The sequence below is a fragment of the Orcinus orca genome, chromosome 6, assembly GCF_937001465.1.
Source record: "Orcinus orca chromosome 6, mOrcOrc1.1, whole genome shotgun sequence".
Taxonomy (NCBI): Eukaryota; Metazoa; Chordata; class Mammalia; order Artiodactyla; family Delphinidae; genus Orcinus; species Orcinus orca.
In genome coordinates, this window is record NC_064564.1 from 45,615,766 (window position 1) to 45,641,584 (window position 25,819).

The 25,819-nt window shown below is 43.1% G+C and overlaps 1 protein-coding gene and 1 long non-coding RNA gene across 6 annotated transcripts in view; one reads left to right on the forward strand and one right to left on the reverse strand.

Annotated features, from left to right (window-relative positions):
- Window positions 1-25,819, forward strand: part of MOB3B (MOB kinase activator 3B) — a 232,637-nt gene that overhangs the window by 52,544 nt on the left and 154,274 nt on the right. For all 4 annotated transcript variants that reach the window (XM_033437752.2, XM_004275062.3, XM_049711033.1 and 1 more), the window contains exon 2: window positions 24,487-25,103. In XM_033437752.2, coding sequence (XP_033293643.1) covers window positions 24,686-25,103 — 418 coding nt within the window. In that variant the 5' untranslated portion in view covers window positions 24,487-24,685. The remainder of the gene's footprint in view (window positions 1-24,486; window positions 25,104-25,819) is intronic.
- The window catches only part of LOC125964692 (uncharacterized), an 80,226-nt gene that overhangs the window by 37,143 nt on the left and 17,264 nt on the right, over window positions 1-25,819 (reverse strand). Inside the window, exon 2 of one of the 2 annotated variants that reach the window (XR_007477933.1) lies at window positions 5,707-5,753. The exons of the other annotated variant lie outside the window; for it this stretch is intronic. This is a non-coding gene — a long non-coding RNA (uncharacterized LOC125964692). Of the gene's footprint in view, window positions 1-5,706; window positions 5,754-25,819 lie in introns of those variants that run through there. 2 annotated transcript variants of the gene reach the window in all.

A 25,819-nucleotide genomic window follows, 5' to 3' on the forward strand; every position in this document is an offset into this window, starting at 1 on the left:
CTTTTACTTTGGAAGTTATACATTACATTTCTTCTTCCCCATCCCCACTCTCATCTCCCCTAAAATTATAATATGATGCTTAGCTTTAAAAACTTTTATTCTTCAAAATTGCTATTCTTCTACCAAACACAAGGACCTTAAAATACTTTAAGGTAACCATACTTCCATATGATTGCTATCTAATATTTTAGTTCCAAGGTGTTTATAACTTCTCTCCTCCATTAATCTTTAAAAAATTTAAATAGTATGGATGTTTATAAATTTATTATTATTTTTATTATCTTCTTTGCTCATTGTTTATCTTACTTTGTTCTTAGTTTAATTTACTTTAAATTGAAATGTATTATTATTATTTAATATTTTCTTTCAGGGAGCCTCTGTGAATTGGATATTCTTTTCTTTGTATAGATATGTCTTTATTTCACCCCCATTTTTGAGCAGGAATTTAGTTATAGAATATTAGTTTGGTATTTATTTTCTTTTGCCACTTTGAGTATGTTATTCCAGTATCTTCTTGCTTCTGTGTCACTGATGAAAACTCCTGTGCTAATCTAATTGCCATTATTAGGTTGGTAACCTCTTTTTCTATCTGGCTGCTTTCATGACTTTCTCTTTGGTTCTGAGGTGTGTGTGTGTGTATGCATGTGTGTGTTTCTTTTGAATCCTACCTGGGACTTGTGATGGTTCCAATGAACATCACATGTATTACTTTTTCTATTAAATTCCCAGCCATTATCTTTTTAATATTGCCTATCCTACTTCTTCTTCCTGGAACTCCAATTAAAAGGATATTTTATTTCTCAAATAAAATGCTCTCCATGTCTTATACTCCCCATGTCTTATTACTCTCTTTCACATTTTTCTATTTCTTTTTTTTCTCTCTCTACTACATTATCAGTACTTTCCTCAGACCCATCTTCCATGATACTGGTTCTCTTTTTAGCTGTAACTAACATTCAACCTAGCACTGTATTTTTCATTTTAAAAATTCTATTTAGGGGCTTCCCTGGTGGCGCAGTGGCTGAGAGTCCGCCTACCGATGCAGGGGACGCAGGTTCGTGCCCCGGTCCGGGAAGATCCCACATGCTGCGGAGCGGCTGGGCCCGTGAGCCATGGCCGCTGAGCCTGCGTGTCTGGAGCCTGGGCTCCGCAACGGGAGGGGCCACAACAGTGAGAGGCCCGTGTACCGCAAAAAAAAAAAAAAAAAAAAATTCTATTTAGTTCTTTTTTTTCCCCAAAGCTGTCCTTTCTTTTTTCATAGAGGCTGGTTCTTTCAGTATAGTTTTTATTCCTTCTTTTACTTTAAAAATACCTTTAAACGTATTTAGTTTATAGTTCCATCAGATTATTCTATTACCATCAGTTCTTGAGGTGCTAATCATTCTGCTTGTTATGTATGTGGCCTCTCCCTCTGACTGGTTTGTTTCTTTGTCTGGTTTGTTCATCAGGACTTGTTTATTCTGAAGGAATCTTACGAGTCCTGAGTTATGAAAACATTTCTACAGGGCAATTTGAGTTTGCTCCTGCAAAGGTTTCTCTGGTCCTGGGAACATTTTTATCGTAATTTATCAGCGCAGGATTCTTGCACGATTTAAACAGTGTATATCTGGGTAGCACACTTGTACATGGCACACGCTTGATGTTTTGTTTTTTCATGAGATACGTTTTTTTCACCCTGAGACTAGGGCAGAATACACACTTACTGGCCTCTTTCCTGAGTTACTAGGGAGTGGTGGTAGTTTTTCTGGTCCTACTTTCATGTAGAGGCAGGTTTTCAAGAATTCTGACTGTATGCAGTTATGTCGGTTCCAGTCCCTTACCTTGCTCGGGCCCAGGCCACATTACCTGTCCTCACCTGAGCATTAAAATTCCAGCCCCAGGCCCCTATGCAGCTGTATCCAGATTCAGCCCCCCTGTGGGTGAGTGCAGCATTTGCTCTCATGCCTCCTGCTTTGGCTTCGGATTCTCTCTTCATTTATGGCCTGTGTTTTTAAAAAGTTATATTTTATAGGTCTGTGAAGTACATTCTCAAGATGGTCGCACTAGGTTATATTTTATATATGTTTGGAACTGAAAGAAGATCTAGGTGATTTTTATATGATTTTTAAACTATATTAATTTATCACAAACAATTTTGGCTACCTATTATGAGCCTGGCTTTGTTATAGGTGTTGGGGTACAACACTAAACAAAACAAGTCTTTGTGTGGTTTACATTCTCAAGGGGAAGACAAAACAAACAATAAATAAGAAGATGCAGTAAAATCAGAGGGAGCTATGAAGAAAAGAAAAACAGGATAATGAGAGAGAAAGAGAGACTGGGTTGGGTGGAGTGTGCTATATTTAGGACAGCAAAGGAAGCCTCTCTGAGGAGGTGACATTTGAGCAGAGGCTTACATGAAGTGGTAAAGAGTCATGCTGATATCTGGGGTGTCAGTCTGGGTCCTCCAAGAAGTAGACACTAACGCAGGATTAGCTGTGCAAGAGATTTATTAAAGCAACCCCTGTGAACAAGACCAGTGTCCAGTACAAAGTGCAAATGTGAGTCTTCTTTTTCAAAAACTAACTGATTAAGGATTTCAAGTCAGGTACAGCAAAGCATTCAGTCAAGTTCAGGGCCTTTCTGAGCGCTCTGTTCAGACTAGGAGGGAAAATGGGGAGAGCCCTGGCGAGAATCCGGGAGCGCTGTCAGATTATGATGCAAGTCTGAGACCAGGTGAAGAGGAGAGGGGAGGACAGAAGGTTGAGGGGAAGCCTCCTAGAGTTCTATGCTGTTCTGAGAGAGTTTGGCAAGGCTGGGGGAGAGCGCTTGAGCCAAAGTCCCCTATCAGGTGAATTTTTCATCTCCCAGGAATAGGCTTGCCTTGGCAATCTTGCCCTGCCCAGTCACTGACCAGGAGTAGCTTGTGGACAGTATGACTTTATCACAAATGCAGAGATGGATTTCAGAGCATGGTAGCCATGACTCCTGGTCAGTTATGCTCCTTGTAATTTGGATGGCTGTGAAGCACGTCCTCATGGCAACCACACTGAGTAAAGAGCTTTCCAGGAAAAGGGAACAGCGATTGCAAAGGCTCTTTGTTATGGGTTGAATTATATGCCCCCAAAACTCATATGTAGAAGTTCTAAGCCCCCAGCACCTCAGAATGTGTCCTACTTTGGAAATAAAGTCATTGCTGATACAGTTAGTTAAGATGAGGTCATACTGGACTAGGGTGGGCCCCTACTTCATTAAGACTGGTGTCCTCATAAAAAGAGGAAATTTGGAGACAGACACGCCCATGACAAGAACACCATGTGAAGGTGAAGGCAGAGATCGGAGTGATGGTGTCTGCAAGCCATGGACCACCAAAGATTGCCAGCAAACCATAGAAGAAAGGAGAGAGGCACAGATGAGACCCTTCCCTAGTGCCTTCAAAAGGAGCATGGCCCTGCCAAAGTCTGGATTTCAGACTTCTAGCCTCCAAACCCATGAGACAATAAATTTCTGTTATTTAAGCCATCCAGCTTGTGGTACTCTGTTATGGCAGCCCTAGCCAACTAATACAGCCCTGAAATGATAATGAACTTGGTGTGTTGTAGGAACATCAAGGATGCCAGTGGGGACCCAGCAGATAAGTGAGAGGGAGACTTGTAGAGGAAGGAGAAATATCCAGGGCCCAGATCTGTAGATCATGACTTTGTGAACCAACATAGCAACTCTGGTTTTTATTTTGACTGTGATAGGGAACTTTACGGGCTTCAGAGAGGGGAGTGGCCTAATGTCATTCATATTTTTTAAGTATCACTCTGGCTATTATCTGGAAATAGATTGCAGAAGAGCAAGGGCTATGAGTCAGGTCCATTGCAGCTGCCTGAGAAAGAGAGGATGGTGACTTGGATGGGAGAAGTCACTGCGGAGGTGGTGAGAAGTGTGGGAGGGGTGGAAATTTGAAGGTAAACTGTGTAATTTACTGATGGATTAGATGAGCAGTTAGAGGGAAAGAGAAGAGTCAAGAATGATCTCTCCTTTCTTTTTTGCTTTTGTTTGTTTGCCTATAGCGACTAGATAACTACAGTTGTTATTTTCTGAGATGGGAACACTGCATGAGGAGCTTGTCTGGAGATTCCAGGAATCAAAATCTAGATCTCTGCTATGTTTTAAAAGTTCCATGTTGTTTTGCAACTTGCTTTATCCTTTTCGTGGACTTCTTTCCATTTCAATACAGATATATTGCCTCATTACATTTTGAGGGCTGCCCAGTATTTCTTGTACGGATGTTTCATTCTTGATTGAACTAGCTCCCTCAGAATGGACTTTTGGGTTGTTTCCCTTTTTTGTGTGTGATTGTAAACGATGATGCTTAAAAGTCATATTATTTATCTCTTGCCGCGTAACGAGACACCCCATAACTTGGTGGCTTAAAAACAACTACGTATATTATCTCCCAGTATATCTGGGTCAGGAGTCGGAGCACAGCCTAGCTGAGCTCTCCAGTTCAAGATGTCTCTCAAGGCTGAAGGCAAGGTGTAGGCTGGGGCTAGTCATCTCAAGGATACACTGGGGAACGATCTGCTTCTCCGCTGACTCAGTGGTTGTGGGGAGGATTCAGTTCCTGATGGAATGTTGGCCTGAGGGCCTTCACTCCTCACTGGCTATTGACTGGAAGCCACGCTCAGTTCCTTGCCTTGTGGTCCTCTCCAAAAGAGAGCTCACAGCATGGCAGCTGGCTTCGTCAAGGTAAGCAGGCAGAAGAGAGTGGAAGAATTTGCAAGCAAGACGGAAGTCACAATCTTTTATAACCTAATCTCAGCAGCATTCCCCATCCCTTTTGCTGTATTCTATTCACTAGAAGTAAGTCAGTAGGTCCCTTACTCAGGCAAAGAGGATTATTCAAGTGCTGTCGATACCATGAGGCTTACTTAGATTGTTGGGGGCCACCTTAGAAGTCTGCCTACCGCAACAGCCCCCATATTTGTCTTTTGAAAGATTGTTAAAGGTGGGTTTGCTGAATGAAGAAGTATGCATATTTTAAAATTCCAAGTATAGGGAGTTCCCTGGTGACCTAGTGGTTAGGATTCCAGGCTTCCACTGCCGTGGCCGGGGTCGATCCCTGGTCGGGTAATGAGATTCCTGCAAGCCGCATGGCGTGGCCAAAAATAATAATAAAAATAAAATAAAATAAAATTCCAAAACACTATAAGATTTCTTTTCAAAAGTGTTACTCCAAAGTTCATTTTGATGGGACTATTTGCTATTGCCTGAGAGGGACAGGTTGTAAATCCTCAAAGAGCCTTTGCCAGATTTTGTCAGGAGTCTCTCTTCCCTTCCTGTCTTCCTTTTTCTCACCCCTCCAAAATTTCCCACAACAGGAAATAGCTGTGTGTCTTGTCACATAAATGATAGGAAGGTTCTAACCAGCAGATACATGCCATTCTCATCATCATGGCAACTAGTCTAGGGTATGCTGACCTGGGTATGCTGCCATTGAGAAACGTCATTGCCTTCACTTGTTTGCTGGCTTGAGTGAGGTTTTTTCAGCCAGTCTTGGTGAGAGAGATGAAAGAGTGATGATAGACCAGGGGAGGGTAGATGGGGCCAATGAGGACTACAGAAACTCCACTTGAATCATTTCTTCTAAATCCTCTGTCCTCAGGAGTTTCTGGTAGGCCATTGAATGATGATGTGTACATTTATTTCTTCATTAGTCCGAAAGCACCTTTACTTAAAAGGACCCTCGGGCTTCCCTGGTGGCGCAGTGGTTGAGAGTCCGCCTGCCGATGCAGGGGACGCGGGTTCGTGCCCTGGTCCGGGAGGATCCCACATGCCGCGGAGCGGCTGGACCCGTGAGCCAAGGCCGCTGAGCCTGCGCGTCCGGAGCCTGTGCTCCGCAATGGGAGAGGCCACGGCAGTGAGAGGCCCGCGTATTGCAAAAAAAAAAAAAAAAAAAAAAAGGCCCTCATGTTTACTTGGATAGGTTGGAGGGAAAGCTGATATCAGGAGAATTGCTTTATCTCCTTCCCACACAATTTTAGGTGGCTTTATAAAATTAAGTACATTCTAAATTGAGACCATTATAAAGACCAAACAAAGGTGTTCCAAGTGTGGATGGCTGCCATCAGGGCGGGTGCCCCCGTGGAAAGCTTAGGCTCTCTTGACAGCTTCCCAAATGCAGGCGCAGGTGCCTTCCTCCTGTGAGCAGGGTGGGCTCCGGTGCGGAGCTGGGGGGAGTACCAGACCTCTGATGATGTTAGGGAACATCTTGATGGGGCCGTCATTGACCTTCCCTATTTGTGGCTAGCCCCTTGGCTGGAGAAGGGACTGGAATTCCCCATGCTCCGGCCTGATTTTCCACTTTCAGGTCCCCACAAGCCACGAGGCCCTCTTTGGATGTAGAACAGTTTAGGGGCCTGGCTCTCAGGGCAGCAACTCCACCTCTGCTTGTGCTGTCCGCTTGGAAAGCTTCTCATACTGGACAAATTGAGAGCCAAGGCCCTGCCTCCTTCCTGTCTGGGCCCTCCTGCGAGCCCGGTGCTGCATGAGCAAAGCTTAACAAACTTGGAGTGATTCCTCGTGCTGGGGCAACACTGCCCTGCCCCTCTGCCCTCCCCTCAGGCGCCTGCGCGGGCTGTGATCACATTTCACAAGATCACTCCGCTAGATGAGAAAAACGTGTGGTTGATTCGGTACAGCGAGCCCAGTCCTGTGGATTGCACTCCCTGCAGAAATGAGAACCCGAGTGGAGCGGCCTTTCAAACTGCAGTAAATCAGGGCTCCTTGGCCATCCTTGCCCTGCTCTGTCAGGTTTTGTCTTTTTCTAGAAACCCTGCCGGGTTCAGGCAAATTAGGGGAGAGGAAATTCGGTCCGGCTCATTGCATAATCACTCTCAATTTCTAGGGTCTGGGACCAGCCATCTTGTGATTTAAAATATAAATACTTGCAAACGGTTTCTATCTTGATCAGTTATGTAAAAATCTGCGTTTAAGATGTGCTGAAGTGGCTATCAGATGTGTTTCCTTTTTTAATGTGACAGTCTTCTTTTTGTGGAACTCTGTTTTTCAGTCTTTGACTATATATATTTATATATATATATATTTAACATCTTTATTAGAGTATAATTGCTTTACAATGGTGTGTTACTTTCTGCTTTACAACAAAGTGAATCAGTTATACATATACATATATCCCCATATCTCTTCCCTCTTGTGTCTCCCTCCCACCCTCCCTATCCCACCCCTCTAGGTGGTCACAAAGCACCGAGCTGATCTCCCTGTGCTATGCAGCTGCTTCCCACTAGCTATCTGTTTTACATTTGGTAGTGTGTATATGTCCATGCCACTCTCTCACTTCATCCTAGCTTAACCTTCCACCTCCTCGTGTCCTCAAGTCCATTCTCTACGTCTTTGTCTGTATTCCTGTCCTGCCCCTAGGTTCATCAGAACCTTTTTTTTTTAGATTCCAGATATATGTGTTAGCATACGGTATTTATTTTTCTGTTTCTGACTTACTTCACTCTGTATGACAGACTCTATGTCCATCCACCTCACTACAAATAACTCAATTTCGTTTCTTTTTATGGCTGAGTAATATTCCATTGTCTATATGTGCCACATCTTCTTTATCCATTCATCTATGGATGGGCACTTAGGTTGCTTCCGCGTCCTGGCTATTGTAAATAGAGCTACAATGAAGATTGTGGTACGTGACTCTTTTTGAATTATGGTTTTCTCAGGGTATATGCCCAGTAGTGGGATTGCTGGGTCATATGGTAGTTCTATTTTTAGTTTTTTGAGGAACCTCCATACTGTTCTCCGTAGTGACTGTATCAATTTACATTCCTACCAACAGTGCAAGAGGGTTCCCTTTTCTCCACACCCTCTCCAGCATGTATTGTTTCTAAATTTTTTGATGATGGCCGTTCTGACCAGTGTGAGATGATATCTTATTGTCGTTTTGATTTGCATTTCTCTAATGATTAATGATGTTGAGCATTCTTTCATGTGTTTGTTGGCAATCTGTATGTCTTCTTCGGAGAAATGTCTATTTAGGTCTTCTGCCCATTTTTGGATTGAGTTTTTTGTTTTTTTGGTATTGAGCTGCTTGTAAATTTTGGAGATTAATCCTTTGTCAGTTGCTTTATTTGCAAATATTTTCTCCCATTCTGAGGGTTGTCTTTTCGTCTTGTTTTTGGTTTCCTTTGCTGTGCAAAAGCTTTGAAGTTTCATTAGGTCCCATTTGTTTATTATTATTTTTTTTATTTCCATTTCTCTAGGAGGTGGGTCAAAAAGGATCTTGCTGTGATTTATGTCATAGGGTATTCTGCCTATGTTTTCCTCTAAGAGTTTTATCGTGTCTGGCTTTATTTAGGTCTTTAATCCATTTTGAGTTTATTTTTGTGTAAGGTGTTAGGGAGTGTTCTAATTTCATTGTTTTACATGTAGCTGTCCAGTTTTCCCAGCACCACTTATTGAAGAGGATGCAAGACTTACTATATATTTTTTAATTGGTGGGAGAAATGTTTGTGGTTATGCTTATCAGGGTTTTTATAGATTGCTACATCACCTTCTTCCAAAAGGAATTTGAGTCATTTAGCTCTTATGTAAAATCAAAAACTGTTTAAACTCAGGGAGTTGCTTTCGGCTGCTTTTTCTTTTTTTTTTCCTGAAGTATAAAACGCAGTTTAAAGAAAATAAAATGCAGTCTAAGGCAATAGTATCAAACACCTGTTTTGGTCTCTTGCAGGGCGGTAGGCGGGTGCTGTTTTTCTAGGAGTGGTGGCTGTGTTTCTGTTTTTCCTCTTCTTTCTTTGAACAAATAGAGGAAATCTCTAATGGAGGGTTTCTCAACGAGACATACTGGTGAATGTAGAATCTTAAATGAAAAAGGAGTCAGTGGATGTGGCTTCTTGGCCTCTGTGCTTGGACCAGAAATAAAGCAAGTCCTCACCGCAGGCATTTGGCTGAAGGCCTTTGTTTTCCGCCGTTGGCCTGAGCAGCACACGTCTCAGAGCAAAAGTTCCCCACGCCTTTGGAGGTTTTTAAGGGCTTTTTTTTTTTTTTTTTAAATCTGCGCTTTCATTGTTTTTAAGAAGAGTGGTGTCACCCTCACTTGTCATTAAAGAATAGTGTGGGATAAATAAATAAACCTACCCAAAAAATAAAACCGGAAGAACAAAAACCACTCCCCTAAATGAATGAAAAAATTTATACCCGTCACCCTTTTGTGGGGTAAATGTTTCCATGCAAGTTGGTTTAGAAACTTCAAGAAGATTTTTTCTTTTGAGTTTTTTTTGGGTTGTCTTCTATTTTTATATTGTTGGCAAGTCTACACATTGTGGTTACATAAGAAAGTCAGAATTAAGATATTTGGTATTGAAACAGCACCCCTGGACTCAGGATGAGTTTTTCTGGTACTGCCCTGAGAGAGTTCGAATTCCTATCATAATAGGCATAAATGTCCAATCAACACAGGCTTTCTGGCCGCTTTCTCCATGTGGTCCCTGGAGAAGCCTCCTGAACAGGGCTCCTGCCCTCCTGAAAGGCTCCTGTGCCTAGTGAGTGGAAGGAGGTGTCAGAGCATCAGACCCGAGGAGGAAGTTCCTGCTGTTCCTCGCTTTCAGAACTGGTCGAGGTGGGTCAGCCTTTTCCATAGCCACTGCCATTACTGAGAGCCTACGGTGCGCTAGACCCACTGCAGACATCTTTTCACCTCCTGTCTTATTCCATTACCACCGCGATCCTTCGAGGTGTAATCTAGTAAGAGTGTGTTTATAAGAGAAGGAAGGTGGAAAGCCTATGGAGTTTGCTGTCCAGAAGTGGGGACACATGTCTATATGAATAAGGTCAAGAAAGCGTTATGTTAATGATAAGAATTAAAAGCTAGTGCTTATTACAAACTTACCTTGTTCCTGGTGCTGGGTCAAATGCTTTCTTTGGATAATGTCGTTTAGCTCTCATAGGGAACTAAAGTTTAGCAATGTTATATAATAAGTTCAAGAGCCCTGGGAGTCAAACCCAGCAGTCTGATCTCAGCCTCACTGACTTCACCACCATTCTGCACCATACGGGGGCCCACAGACACAGAACACAGGAGGTGGTGAATCTAACCAGGCTCGCCATCAGTGGTGTAGCTGGTGGACCAGTCAGGGGGAGGGCTGCACTCTCCATGCTCAGTGTGATTTCAGCTAGCCCTCCTTTCCCCTAAGGACTTTTTCTGTCGTTCTTATTGCTGGACCTTCAGTGCTTCAGGTGAACACATTTCTGTCCTACCCATTCTCCTCAATAAATGGCTGTTGACCCATGTGGACTCCATGGTAAGCCAGGCCTAGTGTGTGAAACTCTCCAGTTCAGGGAGTTCTCAAACACTGAAGTGCATCAGTCAGTATATGCAAAGTGAGGGGTGGGACCCCAGGGTCTGCATTTTAAACAAGCACCCAGGGTTATTTTGGTCTTCCTGTTTTTTTTTCCGAGGGTGCCCAGGAGGCCCAGGGAGAACTGAATAGTCAGTGGACAGATGGTTCTGGGCAAGTAGGGGTCGTATTTTCTTCTTCAGCAGTTACCCACCTCTACCAGAGTCCCCAGGGCTCAAGAGGGGAAAAATGAAAGAGAAAAAGAACAAATGGGAGGCAGTGCAGGGGAACAGTGGAGAATACAGAAAAGCCAGTCAAATCCATAAACATTTGTTGAGAATCAAGTGTTCAAAATGAGCGCAATAGAGGGGGAGGGGCAATACAGAGGGAGGGGAGTAAGAGGTACAAATTATTAGGTATAAAATAAGCTATAAGGATATATTGTACCATATGGGGAATATAGCCAATATTTTATAATAACTGTAAATGGAGTATAACCCTTAAAAATTGTGAATCCCTATATTATACATCTGTAACTTATGTAATATTGTACAGCAACTTTACTTCAATAAAAAATAAATACATAAATAAAGGGAAAAAAATTCCCACAGCAAAAGAAAAAGGATGAGCAGAAACAAAAGTCAGATCTGGGAAGGGTCAGGAGAGGCGGCAAAGGGGTGGGCTGAGCCTTCCCTGGCGTGGCAGCTTGGGTTTGAAACTTGTCTTGATGAACCTGCAGGGGCTGCCAGATGGATGGGTGGGCCCTCATGGTAGATGGGCGGGGAGGTGGGGGTGAGGTGTGAGAATAAAGAATGGTCCAGACTGTTTGGCACAGAGGAACAGTTACACATTCAAAGCTTTGGGAGCAAAGGAGTAACAACAGTCAGTTCTAACAGCATAGTCAGGAGAGGCTGCTTGGAGGGGTGACAGATGTCCGGACCTTGCAGGCTGAAGGCTGACTGCAGGTGGGCAAGCCTAGGAGAGGACTGGGGCAGAAATTTAGTCCCTGACAAGTGCGGTGGGCATTAGGGGTCAGGTGAGTCATCTGATTCATAGAGCCACACCTGAAGGTCCTTCAGTGCCTGTTGAGGGTGGGTAGACTAAGAGTGAGGGCCCTTTTCCCTGCTTCAGCTGAAGAAGAGAGAGTTTTTCTCTATTTTTATATAATTGTGTCCTGCATAAGACTTCATGTGGGGAAAAACGTCTATGTTGCTAAAGAGAACAAAAAAAGACTTAATAACTACCAGGGGAATTAAAAAAACTGTATGTATAATATATACATACACATGTATATATTATATATACACACATGTATATATACTATACATAAAAGCATATACACATGTGTGGGTATATATGTATATATAATATGTGTGTGTGTGTATATATATATATATATGTATATGGTTTGTGTTGAAGTGCTGAAAGAGATAGTTATTGTGAACTTGGGGGCAGTTTGGAAGGGCAGCTAGGTGTCAGGTCTGCATAAACATTTAAGAGATTCCTGCCTTAGTGGAAAGAACCCTGGCACCTTTCTGGGCATTAGGTGTGTTTGTTTCTGTTTTTGTGTTTAATACATTAAGAGGTTGAATTGAGTTAAGTGGTTTTCGAGACTTCTTCCCGCTATGAAACCTCCCAGCAGTGATCTCGCTCACAGGCCTCCCCAGCATATGCGTGGGGTGGGTGGCAGGGTCATGGCTTGAGGAGCGTGAGTTTAAGGTATTGTGCAGGATGATCTAAGGAGACAGTTTAGGGGCCAGGATGCCCGCTTCCACGTCCCGCTGGGAAGGGCAGCAAAGGGTGGATGCAGCAGAGGCAGAAGCTTGGGGATGGTCACCAAAGTCACAGAAGTAGAGTTGGCACTAAAGGAGGTGATGTGATACGTTTTCTTCTTATATTTAAAAAAAAAAAAATTCCCCAAGCTGCTTGTTCTCCTCTCTTCCCCATTATTTTTCCTTTGAGGTATATTTTTTAAACTTAGTTTTTAAACAAAGCACACAGGTAAAGGACTTTGCAGCACCATGCAAAGATGGTTACAGAGATCTACAATGAGTTTTGAAACATTCTTTTAAGGCTGGGCATCCTTCCAAAGGAGCTGACTTTTCAGTAGATGCTGGAAAATGAAAACGTGGGCACAGTTTAGATTGGCCTGGGGAACTGCACATCTGGTAGCTGCTATTGATCTTTGAATGAAGTATCTGTTTTCTGAAAAGGTTTCTCTTGTTGATATCCTCTCATCATGATTCTGGGAGCGTGGCCCTCTCACCTGGAGAAGGAACTGTTGTATCTGTGCACCATTCGATTAGCAATAATTTAGACACACAGTTCAACCACACAACTTACTGAGTTTCTGTTTGTGCCCCGTCCTGCGCTAGGTCCTCGTGCTGTGATGAAGTCTAGGGTGGGATCCCAGCCCTCCCAGACCGATGGAGGGGCCAGATGTGTGAGCACAGGGATACAGTGTAGTGTGAGGTTACCGTGTGAGTGGGAGAGAGAGGTGGGTACAAGATGTAGAAGTCACAGGACAGAGATGGTGAGCCATCTCTTTCTTCCTTCCTCTCTACCTCTTTCCCTTTACTATACCAGAGGTTGAAGTTAATCCAGAGAGAAGCTTGAGGCCATGAGGCTGGGCAAGGGAGAAGCCTTATCTGGGTGGAGGTGTTTAGAGTCCCCGTGGAGAAGGCTGGCCGTATACTGTTCCTGGATGGTAGCCACCTTCGACCTGGGGCTGTCACGCCCGGTACTCACTGACTGTTGTGGAATGTTTAGAAACACCTCACAGATGAGAGGTTCCTCTGTTAGCATTCTCACTGTCCATGGATGTGGCTGCACAGTATGTGGGAGAGATGATCCCTGGGATGGGTGGTCTCTCTTGTCTGAGTCAACCCTTGAGGAGACTGTGGATGCCTAGTGTGCAGACACAGACCTTCTGCAGATAAATAAGGTATGTCTTAAACAGGGCTGTCCTTGAATTGATGTCGTAGTGCAGCTCTACTAAAAACCAGCTACGTTTGCATAGGCAAGCCTGTGGGCACAACATGACATTGGGATCTCCATAAGGGCCCTCGAAACAAATAATACCAGTCTTCTCTAAATGGCTTCTGCAGAAATTGATTGAAGTGACAACAGATCAGCCTTACTGCTTATAGGACGTAGCTGTAGGTCTGTTAGTGAACTTTGTTTGCTCACATCAAAACCCTAGATTTACCTCCCTTTTCCCATGCAGCACTGGAGACAAGGGGCTTTGCGGAAGCAGCAAATAGCACACTCCCTGAGGGCAGGCATCTCTCAGGAGGGAAGGCTGAGCCAGCTGAGCATGTGGCTGGTTGATTCTTCTCAAATTCACCAGTTACATGAGTTAGTACCTCCACTTCCCCTGGGGTAACGTTAGAACAAGGACAGAGAAAGGCCAGTTGTATCCTTAGGGGAACTTCTTCCTGATAAAAACCAAGATGGGGAAATGGATCTCTCCTTCAAACTTTCCAAGATTTTGTACAGTTTTGAGGGTCACGTCTTATGGAGAAGATGTCAAAGAACAGCCCAGGTTATACTTGGGACCCCTATTGATCATGAAGCCACTTGAAATCCAATACTATGAGAAATCTGGGTTAATAAATGTAACATTTGAAATTTGTCTATCTTTACTCACACTGTCTCACTTATCCCCCAAACACACTGTGATATTGCGTTAGTACCCTCATTTAACCAAAGAAGAAATTGAAGCTCAAAGAGGGAGGGTTTAGCCCAGGAGAGTAACTCGTTAAGGGGCAGAGTCTGGACTCAAGCCCACCTCTTTCTGACTCTAAAGGTAGGGCTCTGTGCCGTCCTCCAGGTGGCCACATCGTTTACAATTACTTGTTTGATTCAGTTTTATTTCCAGCCTCTTTTTCAGCTGTGGATGTGTTCAAGAACGTAGAGAGGATAGCATCATTAATTATTTGTCTCAGTTTTATCGCAGCATTATCCTCCTGTCCATCTGTTTCCCCTCTCGAGTTGAAAAGCTCCCAGGTAGATGTTTGTCTTTTCCCTCTTGAGAGTTTCAGGGGATGCAGCCTAAATCCTCCAGCTGGATCACTGTTTGATAACAAGAGTAACGTTCTAATCAGTTGAGAAAGTTATTCTGTTACCAACACAGAGATGATAGCTGGGTTAAAACCAAATGTATTGTATTAAATGTAAAGCATTTAAAAATTTTAAATGAGAAACTTTTATATTCCATTCAAAACAAGTGTTTGAGAGATTACTGGGAGGGCATGCAGCATGTAATTTGCCCTGGTATATCAAAATTCATGAAATAATATTGCACTAAATTTTATTACATGCAGAAATACAAGAACTTCTTCACAATATTAAGCTAAGTGTGTTATAAGTATTAGGGAATCTTTTTTTAATGTTTTATTTGTTTTATTTTTGGCTGCGTCGGGTCTCCTTAGCTGTGCACGGCTTGCTTCTAGTTGCAGCGAGCGGGGGCTGCCCTTCGTTGCGGTGCACAGGCTTCTCATTGCAGTAGCTTTTCTTGTTGCAGAGCACGGGGTCTAGGTGCGCGGGCTTCAGTAGTTGTGGCTTGGGGGCTCTAGAGCGCAGGCTCAGTAGTTGTGGTGCACAACTTTATTTTTTTTAATTTATTTTATTTATTTACTTTTGGCTGCGTTGGGTCTTCGTTGCTGCGCGCCGGCTTTTTTTAGTTGCCACGAGCGGGGGCTACTCTTTGTTGCGGCTCGCGGGCTTCTCATTGCGGTGGCTTCTCTTGTTGCGGAGAACGGGTTCTAGGCGTGCGGGCTTCAGTAGGTGCAGCGTGTGGGCTCAGTAGTTGTGGCTTGAGGGCTCTAGAGCGCAGGATCCGTAGTTGTGGTGCACAGGCTTAGTTGCTCTGTGGCATGTGGGATCTTCCCAGACCAGGGCTCGAACCCATGTCCGCTGTATTGGCAGGCGGATTCTTAACCACTGCGCCACCAGGGAAGCCCTTACCTTTATTTTTAAAGAAAACAAAACTGAGGTTCCTAAAGGGTGTCTTGTCCAAAGATGTAGCCAGTCAGAGTCATTGCCAGGACCTGACTCCAGACCACAAAAGTTCAAGAAATATGTATCCTTGGGGGTGGCACATGACCGTTTACATAGGGCTAGGTCTGTGTTTCTCCCATCCTCTTCCCTAACCCCTTAGATGTGCCGTAGAAGTTCCTCTGGTCTTTTTTGTGAGCTACCTGTCTAGAGAGGCAGTCTAAATTAGGGTTGAGAGTTTTGGAGTCAGCTTGGCTACTTACTGTTTCTATGACCTGGGACAAGTTTTACTCTCACTGTATCTCAAGTTTCCCTGAGTATAAAATGGGGACAATAATACCTAACTCATAATTTTCTATTTAAATAAATTGCACAATAAATAAATGTTAGTTATTGTTACTATTACGTAATTAGGTTGAGTAGAATTTTAACCATTCTAACATTCTCATTGGCTGTTTGCTACCTCTAGAATCTGACTCTCTGTTAAAACTTGAGTCATAATATGATTCAAAGGATGATGACTATGATAGCAGCAACCACGTTACTCAGTGCCTGCTGTGTTCCAAACATTTAACCAATATGCCCTCTGGAATTCCCACAGCAACCCTGCAGATGCTATGTTCTTAGCTACTGGGCTATATTGCCTCCAAATTTTGCCTGCAGTTGGTGTTAGTTTTACCCATCCCACCAAGCTTAAAATAGTATTCTTTTGAAAATTAGAAATGGATTTTCCAATTTCCAGTCTTCTAGCGCATTTTGTGTTCTCTAACCCCCTTCAAAGATCTCTTGCAGTGGTTCCAGATGTCATACATAAATTTCCATAGTGCCAGGGATAAAAATTTTCCAGACCCTGAGACTCAAATTCACTTAGAGTGCCTAAAAGTAAATAAGTCTGTTGATAGTTACAGGAACCAACTTCCTTGAGTTTGAATGTTTTTCCTTTAAAGCAAGACTTTTCCAAGAAAGAATTGGCATATCCTGTCTCAAAGAGAAAGAAGGAAATGGTAATTGACAATGACCTTTATCCCAGTATCCAATGGAGGTTCTGAGTGACATCACACCAGCTGGTATACACCTTTGCTTTAAAAAGTAAAAATAAATTTTTTATCTGCCTTATTTTTTTACTTCAGCAATTAAATTAGCTCTATCTGTAGTTACCGCCTCATCCTCCATTTCTCTACTGCCACCTGCCTAAGTATTATGGTCTCAAATCATAAGATTTTTTTTCTAACCACAAAAGTATTCTCTAGCTAGCCGAAAGATTTGGAAATAATAGAGAGCAAGTGGTTACTAACTTGGAGAAGTTTTTTTCTTTAAAAATTATTAAAATAATTAGGATGCCTTTCATGAATATTAAATGGGTCAACTGAGCATTTATCTTGCAATAATTTTGCTTTCACTATTTATTTTTAAAACTGTGGTAAAATTGAATCAACCCTATGCAAGGTAGAACCAGAGATTTGCCATCTCCCTCATTACTGGGAATCTAAGCCAGTCTCTGCTGGGCTCAGGAAGGACTTTATTTAAGAGACCTTTATTCTCTTTAAGAAAATATATTTTTAAAAGTCTGTCTTTTCTTCAGCACAGTGTGAGTATATGGTAAATTTAACCACACCAAGTAAACCCCACCCTTTTCTTCTCTTTCTTTCTTTTTTTTTTTAAAAAACTGTGAACTAAGCAAATAGGTCTTTCTTTTTTCTTTTTTAGAAATTTATTTATTTTTGGCTGCGTTGGGTCTTAATTGCTGTGCACAGTCTTTCTCTAGCTGCAGCAAGCGGAGACTACTCTTTGTTGCAGTGCGCGGGCTTCTCATTGTGGTGGCTTCTCCTGTTGCAGCGCACGGGATCTAGGTACGCAGGCTTAAGTAGTTGTGGCGCACGGGCTTAGTTGCTCCTCAGCATGTGGGATCTTCCCAGACCAGGGCTCGAGCCCATGTCCCCTGCTTTGGCAGGTGAATTCTTAACCACTGCACCACCGGGAAATTCCCTAAATCCCACCCTTTTCTATCCTTCCACTCTTTTTACTCTTTCTTACCACCAAATGTCCTCTTCTGAATGGTGATGTTTCTGAGTCGGTGAAATGAAGAATCCTTGTGGGTCTCTGCTGTAAACACCTGTGCATTGATCAATCACTGTTGTTGCTGCCACTGCAGTATACCAGCTTGCATGCAATATTTTCATCTTTGGAATATTTACTACTATTTTTAATGCTAGACTGTCCACCCTGGTGACTAAAATATGCAAATGAAACAATGAGAATGCAACTTGAATGGATATTGAAGAGCTAGAAATTGATGGGGAGTGATGGTTATGCAACAGACTTCTGTAAGGCTGCACCTGTCTGTACTGATTTCATCTGTGTTCAGAAATAACCTGGGCATATTAAAGCTCTGAAATCATACATGCCTTTGAAGTTTAAAATGAGGCAGCGCTATCTCTCCCAACTAGTCTAAAATGCAACAGTACAGCAGCTCAAAGTTGAGGAAGTAGATTAGTTGGACCAAAAAAAAGAAAAAGGCAAGACGGCTTCTCAGGCAGGAATCTCTCCAATTTTTGGATTGTTTTGTGAGCAAAGACAGTACCTAATGACTAGGAAGGAGTAAAACACTACATAAAGGTTGATAGAGTCACTTTTTAGGCACAGTCCTTTTATTGGAGCCTGAGAAGTTTAGATGAGGTTGAATTTATTCTCTCACACACACACACTCCTCTAAAATAAAAACCTAATCTACTTTTATTCAATATTTGGAATGTGAGAGGAGGGTTCCATGGACTATTCTAGCCATAAAGAGAAAAAAATAGTGGGAAGATAATAAATCAGGTGAGTTATTCTTTAATTCTGAAGAGCTGGAATTTTAGGTAACACATGGGAAAGAACAGCCCATTTGAGAGAGAAGTTGGACAGATGTCTTGACTTTTCAGAACAGCCCAGCAGTTGGTAATATCTGACCTCAGTGCGTAGGCAGTGAACTTACAGTTTGAGGTGGAGTCCCCAAATAATGAAAGGTAGGAGGTCCAATGTGGTTTCACTTTTGTCCTTTCACTTTGATGCAAAGGGTTCTTCATTCACTGTCATTTATTCATTCATTCAGCAAACATTCAGTGAAGTCGGCTCTGTTCCAGGCACCATCCTAGCCCCTGGGACCCCAGCAATGACCGCAGCAATGAGTGCATGGACTGCCTCATGTGGGGTCCTTCTGGGGCCCCCATTTTCCTCATGGCCTTCCTGTAGTGAATTGCCCTGCCAGGAGGAGTACTTCATCCCACAGAGGAGACATTAAACCTCCTTTCCCCCACTAATATCTCTCTGGTCCCTCTACTTTCTGTCCTGCCTGCCCTTCTGTACCTCCAACGTCTCTAGAGGTGGTCACAGCTAAAGAGGACACATCTCTCAGGAGTGGATGGGAGAGCTGTTTCATTTCTTCCTTATCCTTGGTGAGGAGCCTTTGATTTTTCAACTAATAAGTCAGAAGACATCAGTAGGAAAAGAAAAATAAGAACTTTTCTTGCCAGTGTTGCTTAGTTACCTTGTCAACATTCCCTTGCAGCCCAGCTGAATGCTTTCTGCATATTTTTATAGTGCACATGTTTTATTGCTATAATTGATCTATTTAGCAGAAAATATGGAGAACACATGGAGCGCCTGTCAATTTTATGCTGTTTATTTGAATAAATGTATGCTGTTTACTTGAAATCTAAGAGAATTTTTCTCTTCACTGTCTTTTTCATTCCTAACCTGAGTAATACCGTGAAGGAATCCCATCATGATCCATGTTGGGGCATTTAATTTTGCAGCTAAAAAAGCAAAAGCCCATGAACTGACCTCAAAACTAGACAGCAAGCTGTGGACTTTTCAAAGGCAGGGCCAAGTTTTAATTAACTTTGTGTCCTTGGTGCCTGGCCCTTTAGTGAAGGTTTATTGGTTGAATGAGCAGTTAGCTTCAAACATTTCTTAAGAACCAGCATTGTAGTGGGTGTTACTCATAACATAGAATTTGCTATAGTTTTTAGCCACGGGGCAAAGCTGGTGACTTGTTCTTTTCTTTCTGGAGACTGGACAAAGACAGAGAATAACGACAGTGCCGTGGCTAGTCCCACATTTTCTTTAGCCAAAGCAGCTTTTGTGCCTGAGGCTGCCATGGCAGGAGCAGCAGCCACAGTTCACCTGGCATTTATGACAAGGTCTTCGCTGGGAAGCTCCTGGGTTCTGGGGCTGTGCTCTCCAAATCAATGCAGATCAAGAGACCTGGTCACTGTCACTATCTGTCAAGGCAATTGTATTCAAAACACTGAGTCTCTCATTGTTTTTGTCACATACACGCAGGCACACTCAGCTGATAACTAGGTTTATGAAGCAAACTGTTGACAAAACAACAAACGGAAGTTTATTTAGTCATCCCCTTTCCCAGCCAGTAGGGCAGCCCACTAACCCAGTACTCCTTAAAGCATATACTTCTGAGATTTTGTTGAAATTCAGGTTCAGATGTACTAGGTTTCGGGAGAGGCCTGAGAGTCTGCATTTCTAGCAAGCTCTCTTAGTTAGATCAGGCCTTGATACTTAAAGTGTCATCCGTGGGCCAATAGATTTGGCATCACTTGGGAACTTGTTAGGCCCGCAGACTCTTAGGCGCCACTCCAGACCTACTGGACCAGAACCTGCATTTTAACAAGATCCCATGTTCACATTTGAGAAGCACTGCTCTAACCATGTAATAAGCCTACAGTGTCAATTATGGGCAAGGGTCCTGCTGGGGCTCTGGGTTGAAAGTAAGGTTAGATGGATTTCTTTTTTTTTTTTAAACATCTTTATCGGAATATAATTGCTTTACAATGTTGTGTTAGTTTCTGTTGTATGACAAAGTGAATCAGCTATATGTATACGTATATATCCCCATATAGATGGATTTCTTGTTGCCTTTTTACTTCAAAACTCTTTTGTGTACCGGCCTCAGTAGAGCATCTGACGCTCAGATAAAGACACGGACAGATGCCTCTTTGTTCAGTCATTCAGTGGTGTGATGAATTTGTTTTTATCCATCCTGGAGTGCCATTGTCTTTAAACACAGGGGCCCACGGACCAACCTATCCCTTCTCCAGAAAACGTTATTCTAGACAGAAAAGTGTGACCGGGAGAGACGTGTCTGAGCATGTTAGAATGATGAACACATTTGGGACAGCGTTAGGAGATGGGAGTTTGTTTCCTCATCTGTAAAATGCAGATAATAATACCACCTGTTCTAGCTTCCTTTACAGGCTTGTGAGGGGCTTTGACATCTACCTGTGAAGGGGCTTTGAAAACATAAGGATGTTCATGAGATTTTAAAGCAACTTTAGTGAGAAAAAAATCGTATATATTTCAGTACTGGAGAGGTCTGGATTCAAAACTTAGCCTTACCATCTACTAATTTTGTGATTTCTGCAAAATTATTTCATATGATTGAACCTCAATTTCTTTTTGTATAAAACGGTCATAAAATCCTCCATCATGCAAAGTGGTAGTGAGGATTAAAATGTTAATAATATACGTAAAAATCCGGTGCATAGTAGAGTTTAATAAATGGTAGCCAAGAGCAGCACATTAAGGGACTTTGTTGAGAAATAATCTTACAAAGATGACTGTTCCCTCAGGTAAGCCTGTTATACAGGAGAAAAAAGGAAGAGTGACTTTAAAGCTGGTTAAAAGTTTGAATAAACACCCATCCATTTCAAGAGATTGATGTCTTGAAGTTTGTTTTCTAAGTATCTCTGGAAGAAAAATTCCCAAACCTCAAACAAGGTTTCTTTTACATTTAAATATTAGTGAGTACCAGCAGCCACTGGTGGGTTTTGGGATTAGGAGGATTTGCTATGATTATCTGTCTCATTCACACGCTCTCAACAGAGGTGCCAGAGGGACTTGGTAGTGTCCATGAGAGCCTGGCACTGGTACAGAGGAAGGTTTCCACTTTGGTGTCCGTGCACCCAGACATGCCAGGTCCCGGGGAAACAGCAGAATTAGTGATAACGAGGGTCATGTAAGGTGATGAGATTGCTCTGAGCACCGTGGGAATTGATTGATGGTACCCTCATTATCAGAATAACAGAACAGCAAGTCTTATTTACTGGAGACATGAGGGGGTGGCTGTTGGGTAATTAAACATTTGCGATACAGAGGGACTTGTCTCTTTTAAGAGAAAATAAACGTTCTCGTCCTCCTTTCCCTATCTTCCCAACCTCTAGCTTATATTTTTATTTTGGAAATGCTCTTTGAAGGCCCTCGGCTTTCTTAAGTCTCTTTTCAGGCAGGCTAAGCCTTTGGGATGGTATTCTTTTTTTTTTTTTTTTTTTTTTTTTTTTTTGCGGTACGCGGGCCTCTCACTGTTGTGGCCTCTCCCGTTGCGGAGCACAGGCTCCGGACGCGCAGGCTCAGTGGCCATGGCTCACGGGCCCAGCCGCTCCGCGGCATGTGGGATCTTCCCGGACCGGGGCACGAACCCGCATCCACTGCATCGGCAGGCGGACTCTCAACTACTGCGCCACCAGGGAAGCCCCTGGGATGGTATTCTTTTGAAGAAGAGATTGCTACAGTGTGCAGAGTTTGTGTGGTGATAACCTTCCTGGTGATCTTCTGAAGTACCATGAATGTGATTTCACAGACAGCCAAAGGCAGGGTGTCACATGACCCGCTTTTCCGATCTCTTTGAGAGGGTGTGTACACTTGAGGCCAGGTGAGGAGGGACAAGAACACCTCACTGATAATATGGCCTTGCAGTGAAAACCTAATAGGAAGAAGGGTGGGCTTAAGAGGGAGGGAGGGAGCCGACCAAGGCTGCAGGGAGTGGCCAGAAGAGGCATTCAACTGAATAATCAGCAGTTCTGAGTGAAGCGCAGAGCCTGTGAGAGGCAGTCGGAATGTCTTAGCTGGTTTTGGTTTTTGTTTTGCCGAAATAACTTAAGGTTGAATGCATCACTGAGCCGTGTCTGAGTGTGGCGTAGCAGAGGAGTGGATCAGTGGATCCTGCTTCAAGTCCGTTTTAACTGATGCCATGATGGACTCTTCTGACTCCGGCCACAGCTGTTGGCTCATTTTGCTAGGGTTTGACCCATGAATGGATCAGTGATCTCCTCTCTGTTTCCAGGCCACAGGACATCGTCTGCACTTCCAGCCAGTCGATACTTGTGGTCTTTGGGGAATACGTGGATGGAAGCTGTAGGTAAAGGGGCTTCATGAACCAGCAGGAGGGACAGGTTGAAGACCATCACTTTTTAGAACCTAAGGCTACGTGGAAAGAGCATTTGCTAGCAATTAAAAAGTGAATTTCGATCCTAGCCGTGTCCCTACTCACTATGGGACCTTGTTCAGCAAGTAATTTTATCTCTTGGAGACCCAGGGATAATGATACCTACTACAAATCTACTACACCTATTCTAAATCCGCTATAAATCACACCAGAATTTTAAAAGGGTCAAATGAGGTGATGGAGAAGAGAGCACTGAAGACTTCAAAGCTGCCCTGTCCAGTATAGTAGCCACTAGCTGCATGTGGCTTTTTGGATTATTAATTAATTAAGTCAATCAATTATTTAATTAGAATGAAATAAAATGAAAAATTCAGTTTCTCAGTCACACTAGCCACCCTTTAAGTACTCAGTAGCCACATGTGGCTAGTGGGTACCATACTGGACAAAAAAGATGCAGAACATTTGCGTTATCACAGAAAGTTTTATCAGATAGTGCCTCAAAGCACTATTTAGGATGTAAAGGATGGCATGTTGTAAGGGTGATAAGTGCTGTCATAGTTAGGGGTTCTTAGAAAGAAACAACCCACTCAAGTTAGCTGGAGTAAAATGAGATATTTGACTAATTCAAGAAAAATGTATGTGTCCCAAGGGTTGGAAACACAACTAGGCTTCAAGAGGAAATGGAACCAGTTCCTATAAGGCTATCAAGAACAAAAGAAGCTACTCTCTCCCCGCTGTCTCTCTTTCTCTTGTCTTCCTCTGCCTGTGGTCACTTGTGCCCTTGGCTCTGTTTCTCTGTCTGTGCATATGGCATCTTTCTTTCTCTCCTCTTCCTCCTTCACTTCTTCCCCCTCTTCTCCTCAACACCTCCCCCTTTCCTCCCTCCCCTCTCTGCAGACCAGCTTTCTCAACTGTACTACACATGGTCCAAATAGGGCTCAAGCAGACTCAATTTTGTAAAAAATTTGTTTAAGTATCATTGATTTACAATGTTGTATTAGTTTCTGGTGTACAGCAAAGTGATTCAGTTATACATGTATAATAGTTTGCATTTGTTAATCCCAAACTGCCAATCCCATCCCTCCTCCCCCTTGGCAACCACAAGTCTGCTGTCTATGTCTGTGAGTCTGTTTCTGTTTTGTAAATAAGTTCATTTGTGTCATATTTTAGATTCCACATATAAGTGATATCATATGGTATTTGTCTTTCTCTGTCTGACTGACTTCCGTTGGTACAATAAACTCCAGGTCCATCCATGTTGCTGCAAATGGCATTATTTCATTCTTTTTTATGGCTGAGTAATATTCCATTGTATATATGTGTATATGTATATATCACATTTTCTTTATCCATTCATCTGTCGATAGACATTTAGGTTGTTTCCGTGTCTCCATGTCTTGGCTATTGCAAATAGCATCAGGCAGACCCAATTTTCATCACTTCTCAGGGATAAAGCCTAACAAAGGCTGGATCCTGATTCGAAATTCCCGGGGAAGCCTGCTGGGTGTGATAGCCACCCCTGCTCCAATCAGCTGTATCCAGGAGGATGGGGGTAGTGTCCTTATGCTTACTCAATAGGGGCAAGTGGCAGGGTGGGGCAGATGCTCTAAAAAGGAGCATATGGGGATGTGTCATTGACTAACATGCTCATCCTTAACACCTTGGAGCAGTCCATTGAAACTATGATCACACAGGGAAGAGTTCCAGAGATTTGATCAAGGCCATGAAGAAAAAGGGTGTGATACTTTTCCTCCTTTGGCTATTTGGTCATATGATTTGATCACCAATCCGGATTCTCAGGGGTTTGGCTTCACTTCCATGTCCTTATACCTGGATGGAAGTGGGCACAGTCAGAAGTGAGATGGAAGTCAGGTCTAAGCCTTTGTCATTTCTTAAATGCAAACGGGACACTAATGAGACCCTTTTCTCTCCTGCCTTTAGGAAGAAACATGAGGTTCCCCTGGAAATCATTCAAGAGGAAGATGGAAGGGGCTGTCTAAAAAGAGATTGAAAGCTGCAGACCGCAAGACTGGGGCCAGAGGGCTGGCAGTGGAAAACCCTGTTGGGTTGTGATCTCTCATTGAAAAGTCCCAGTTGCCTTTTTGCTTCCTGCAGGGGGAAGGAAGAGAAGGAGAAGACCATGTCCATAGCCTTGAAGCAGGTGTTCAACAAGGACAAGACCTTCCGGCCGAAGAGGAAATTTGAACCTGGCACGCAGAGGTTTGAACTCCACAAACGGGCTCAGGCATCCCTCAACTCAGGCGTGGACCTGAGGGCAGCTGTGCAGCTACCCAGCGGGGAGGACCAGAACGACTGGGTGGCGGTGCACGTGGTGGACTTCTTCAATCGGATCAACCTCATCTACGGTACCATCTGTGAGTTCTGCACTGAGCGGACCTGCCCTGTGATGTCAGGGGGCCCCAAATACGAGTATCGGTGGCAGGATGACCTCAAGTACAAGAAGCCGACTGCACTGCCAGCCCCCCAGTACATGAACCTTCTCATGGATTGGATTGAAGTCCAGATCAACAATGAGGACATATTTCCAACGTGTGTGGGTAAGTCCATGACCAGCTTCCTGGTTATTTTGTCACTTCCCACCCAAGCTTGGAAGGTTTGCAGGGGCTTCTTCTGGGACTGCCTTTGAATGCCGGATAGCACCTATATCAGTGTTTCCCTAAATTCCATCACTCACATAGCAGCAATTTCCTTTTCCGGATCTAAGGACCTTATTGAAAAAAAAAAATCATTCGTAGACCACTTAGAATTATTTTGTAGACCTAAATAGTGGGAAACACTGGCTTGATGAAAAGTTGGATTTGATCTTATTGGCTTCATTAGGATTAGACTCCAAACCCACCCAGAGCTCCTGGTAAAATTTTTAATTTGGAGCTAATTAACTAGCTAGTTACATTAACTCTGGTGCAATTATTGGTACTCGTCTCTCAGGGTAAGAAATCCCAGTGTGAGAATCCGTGGATTTGTTTGGGAATCAAGCAAACAGGCAGTTAGCATTTTGGAGAAATAAGATCCTGGCATTCTTTTCTCCCCTCTCCTGATCATAGGGATTAATTTCAGTCTGTACTATTAACTCTGGACCCTTGTGTAGCTGCTAGACCAACCCGGACACCTGAAATGCAAATGCTTTTGTTTGCTTTGTGCTCTGAGCCATAAAATTCTTCAAGGGGAGAGACCCTTGAAGAATCTATCTCTTATATTTCTTTATGCTGCTGATCATTGAATCTGCAAGCCTGGCAGGTTGAATTCAGAATTC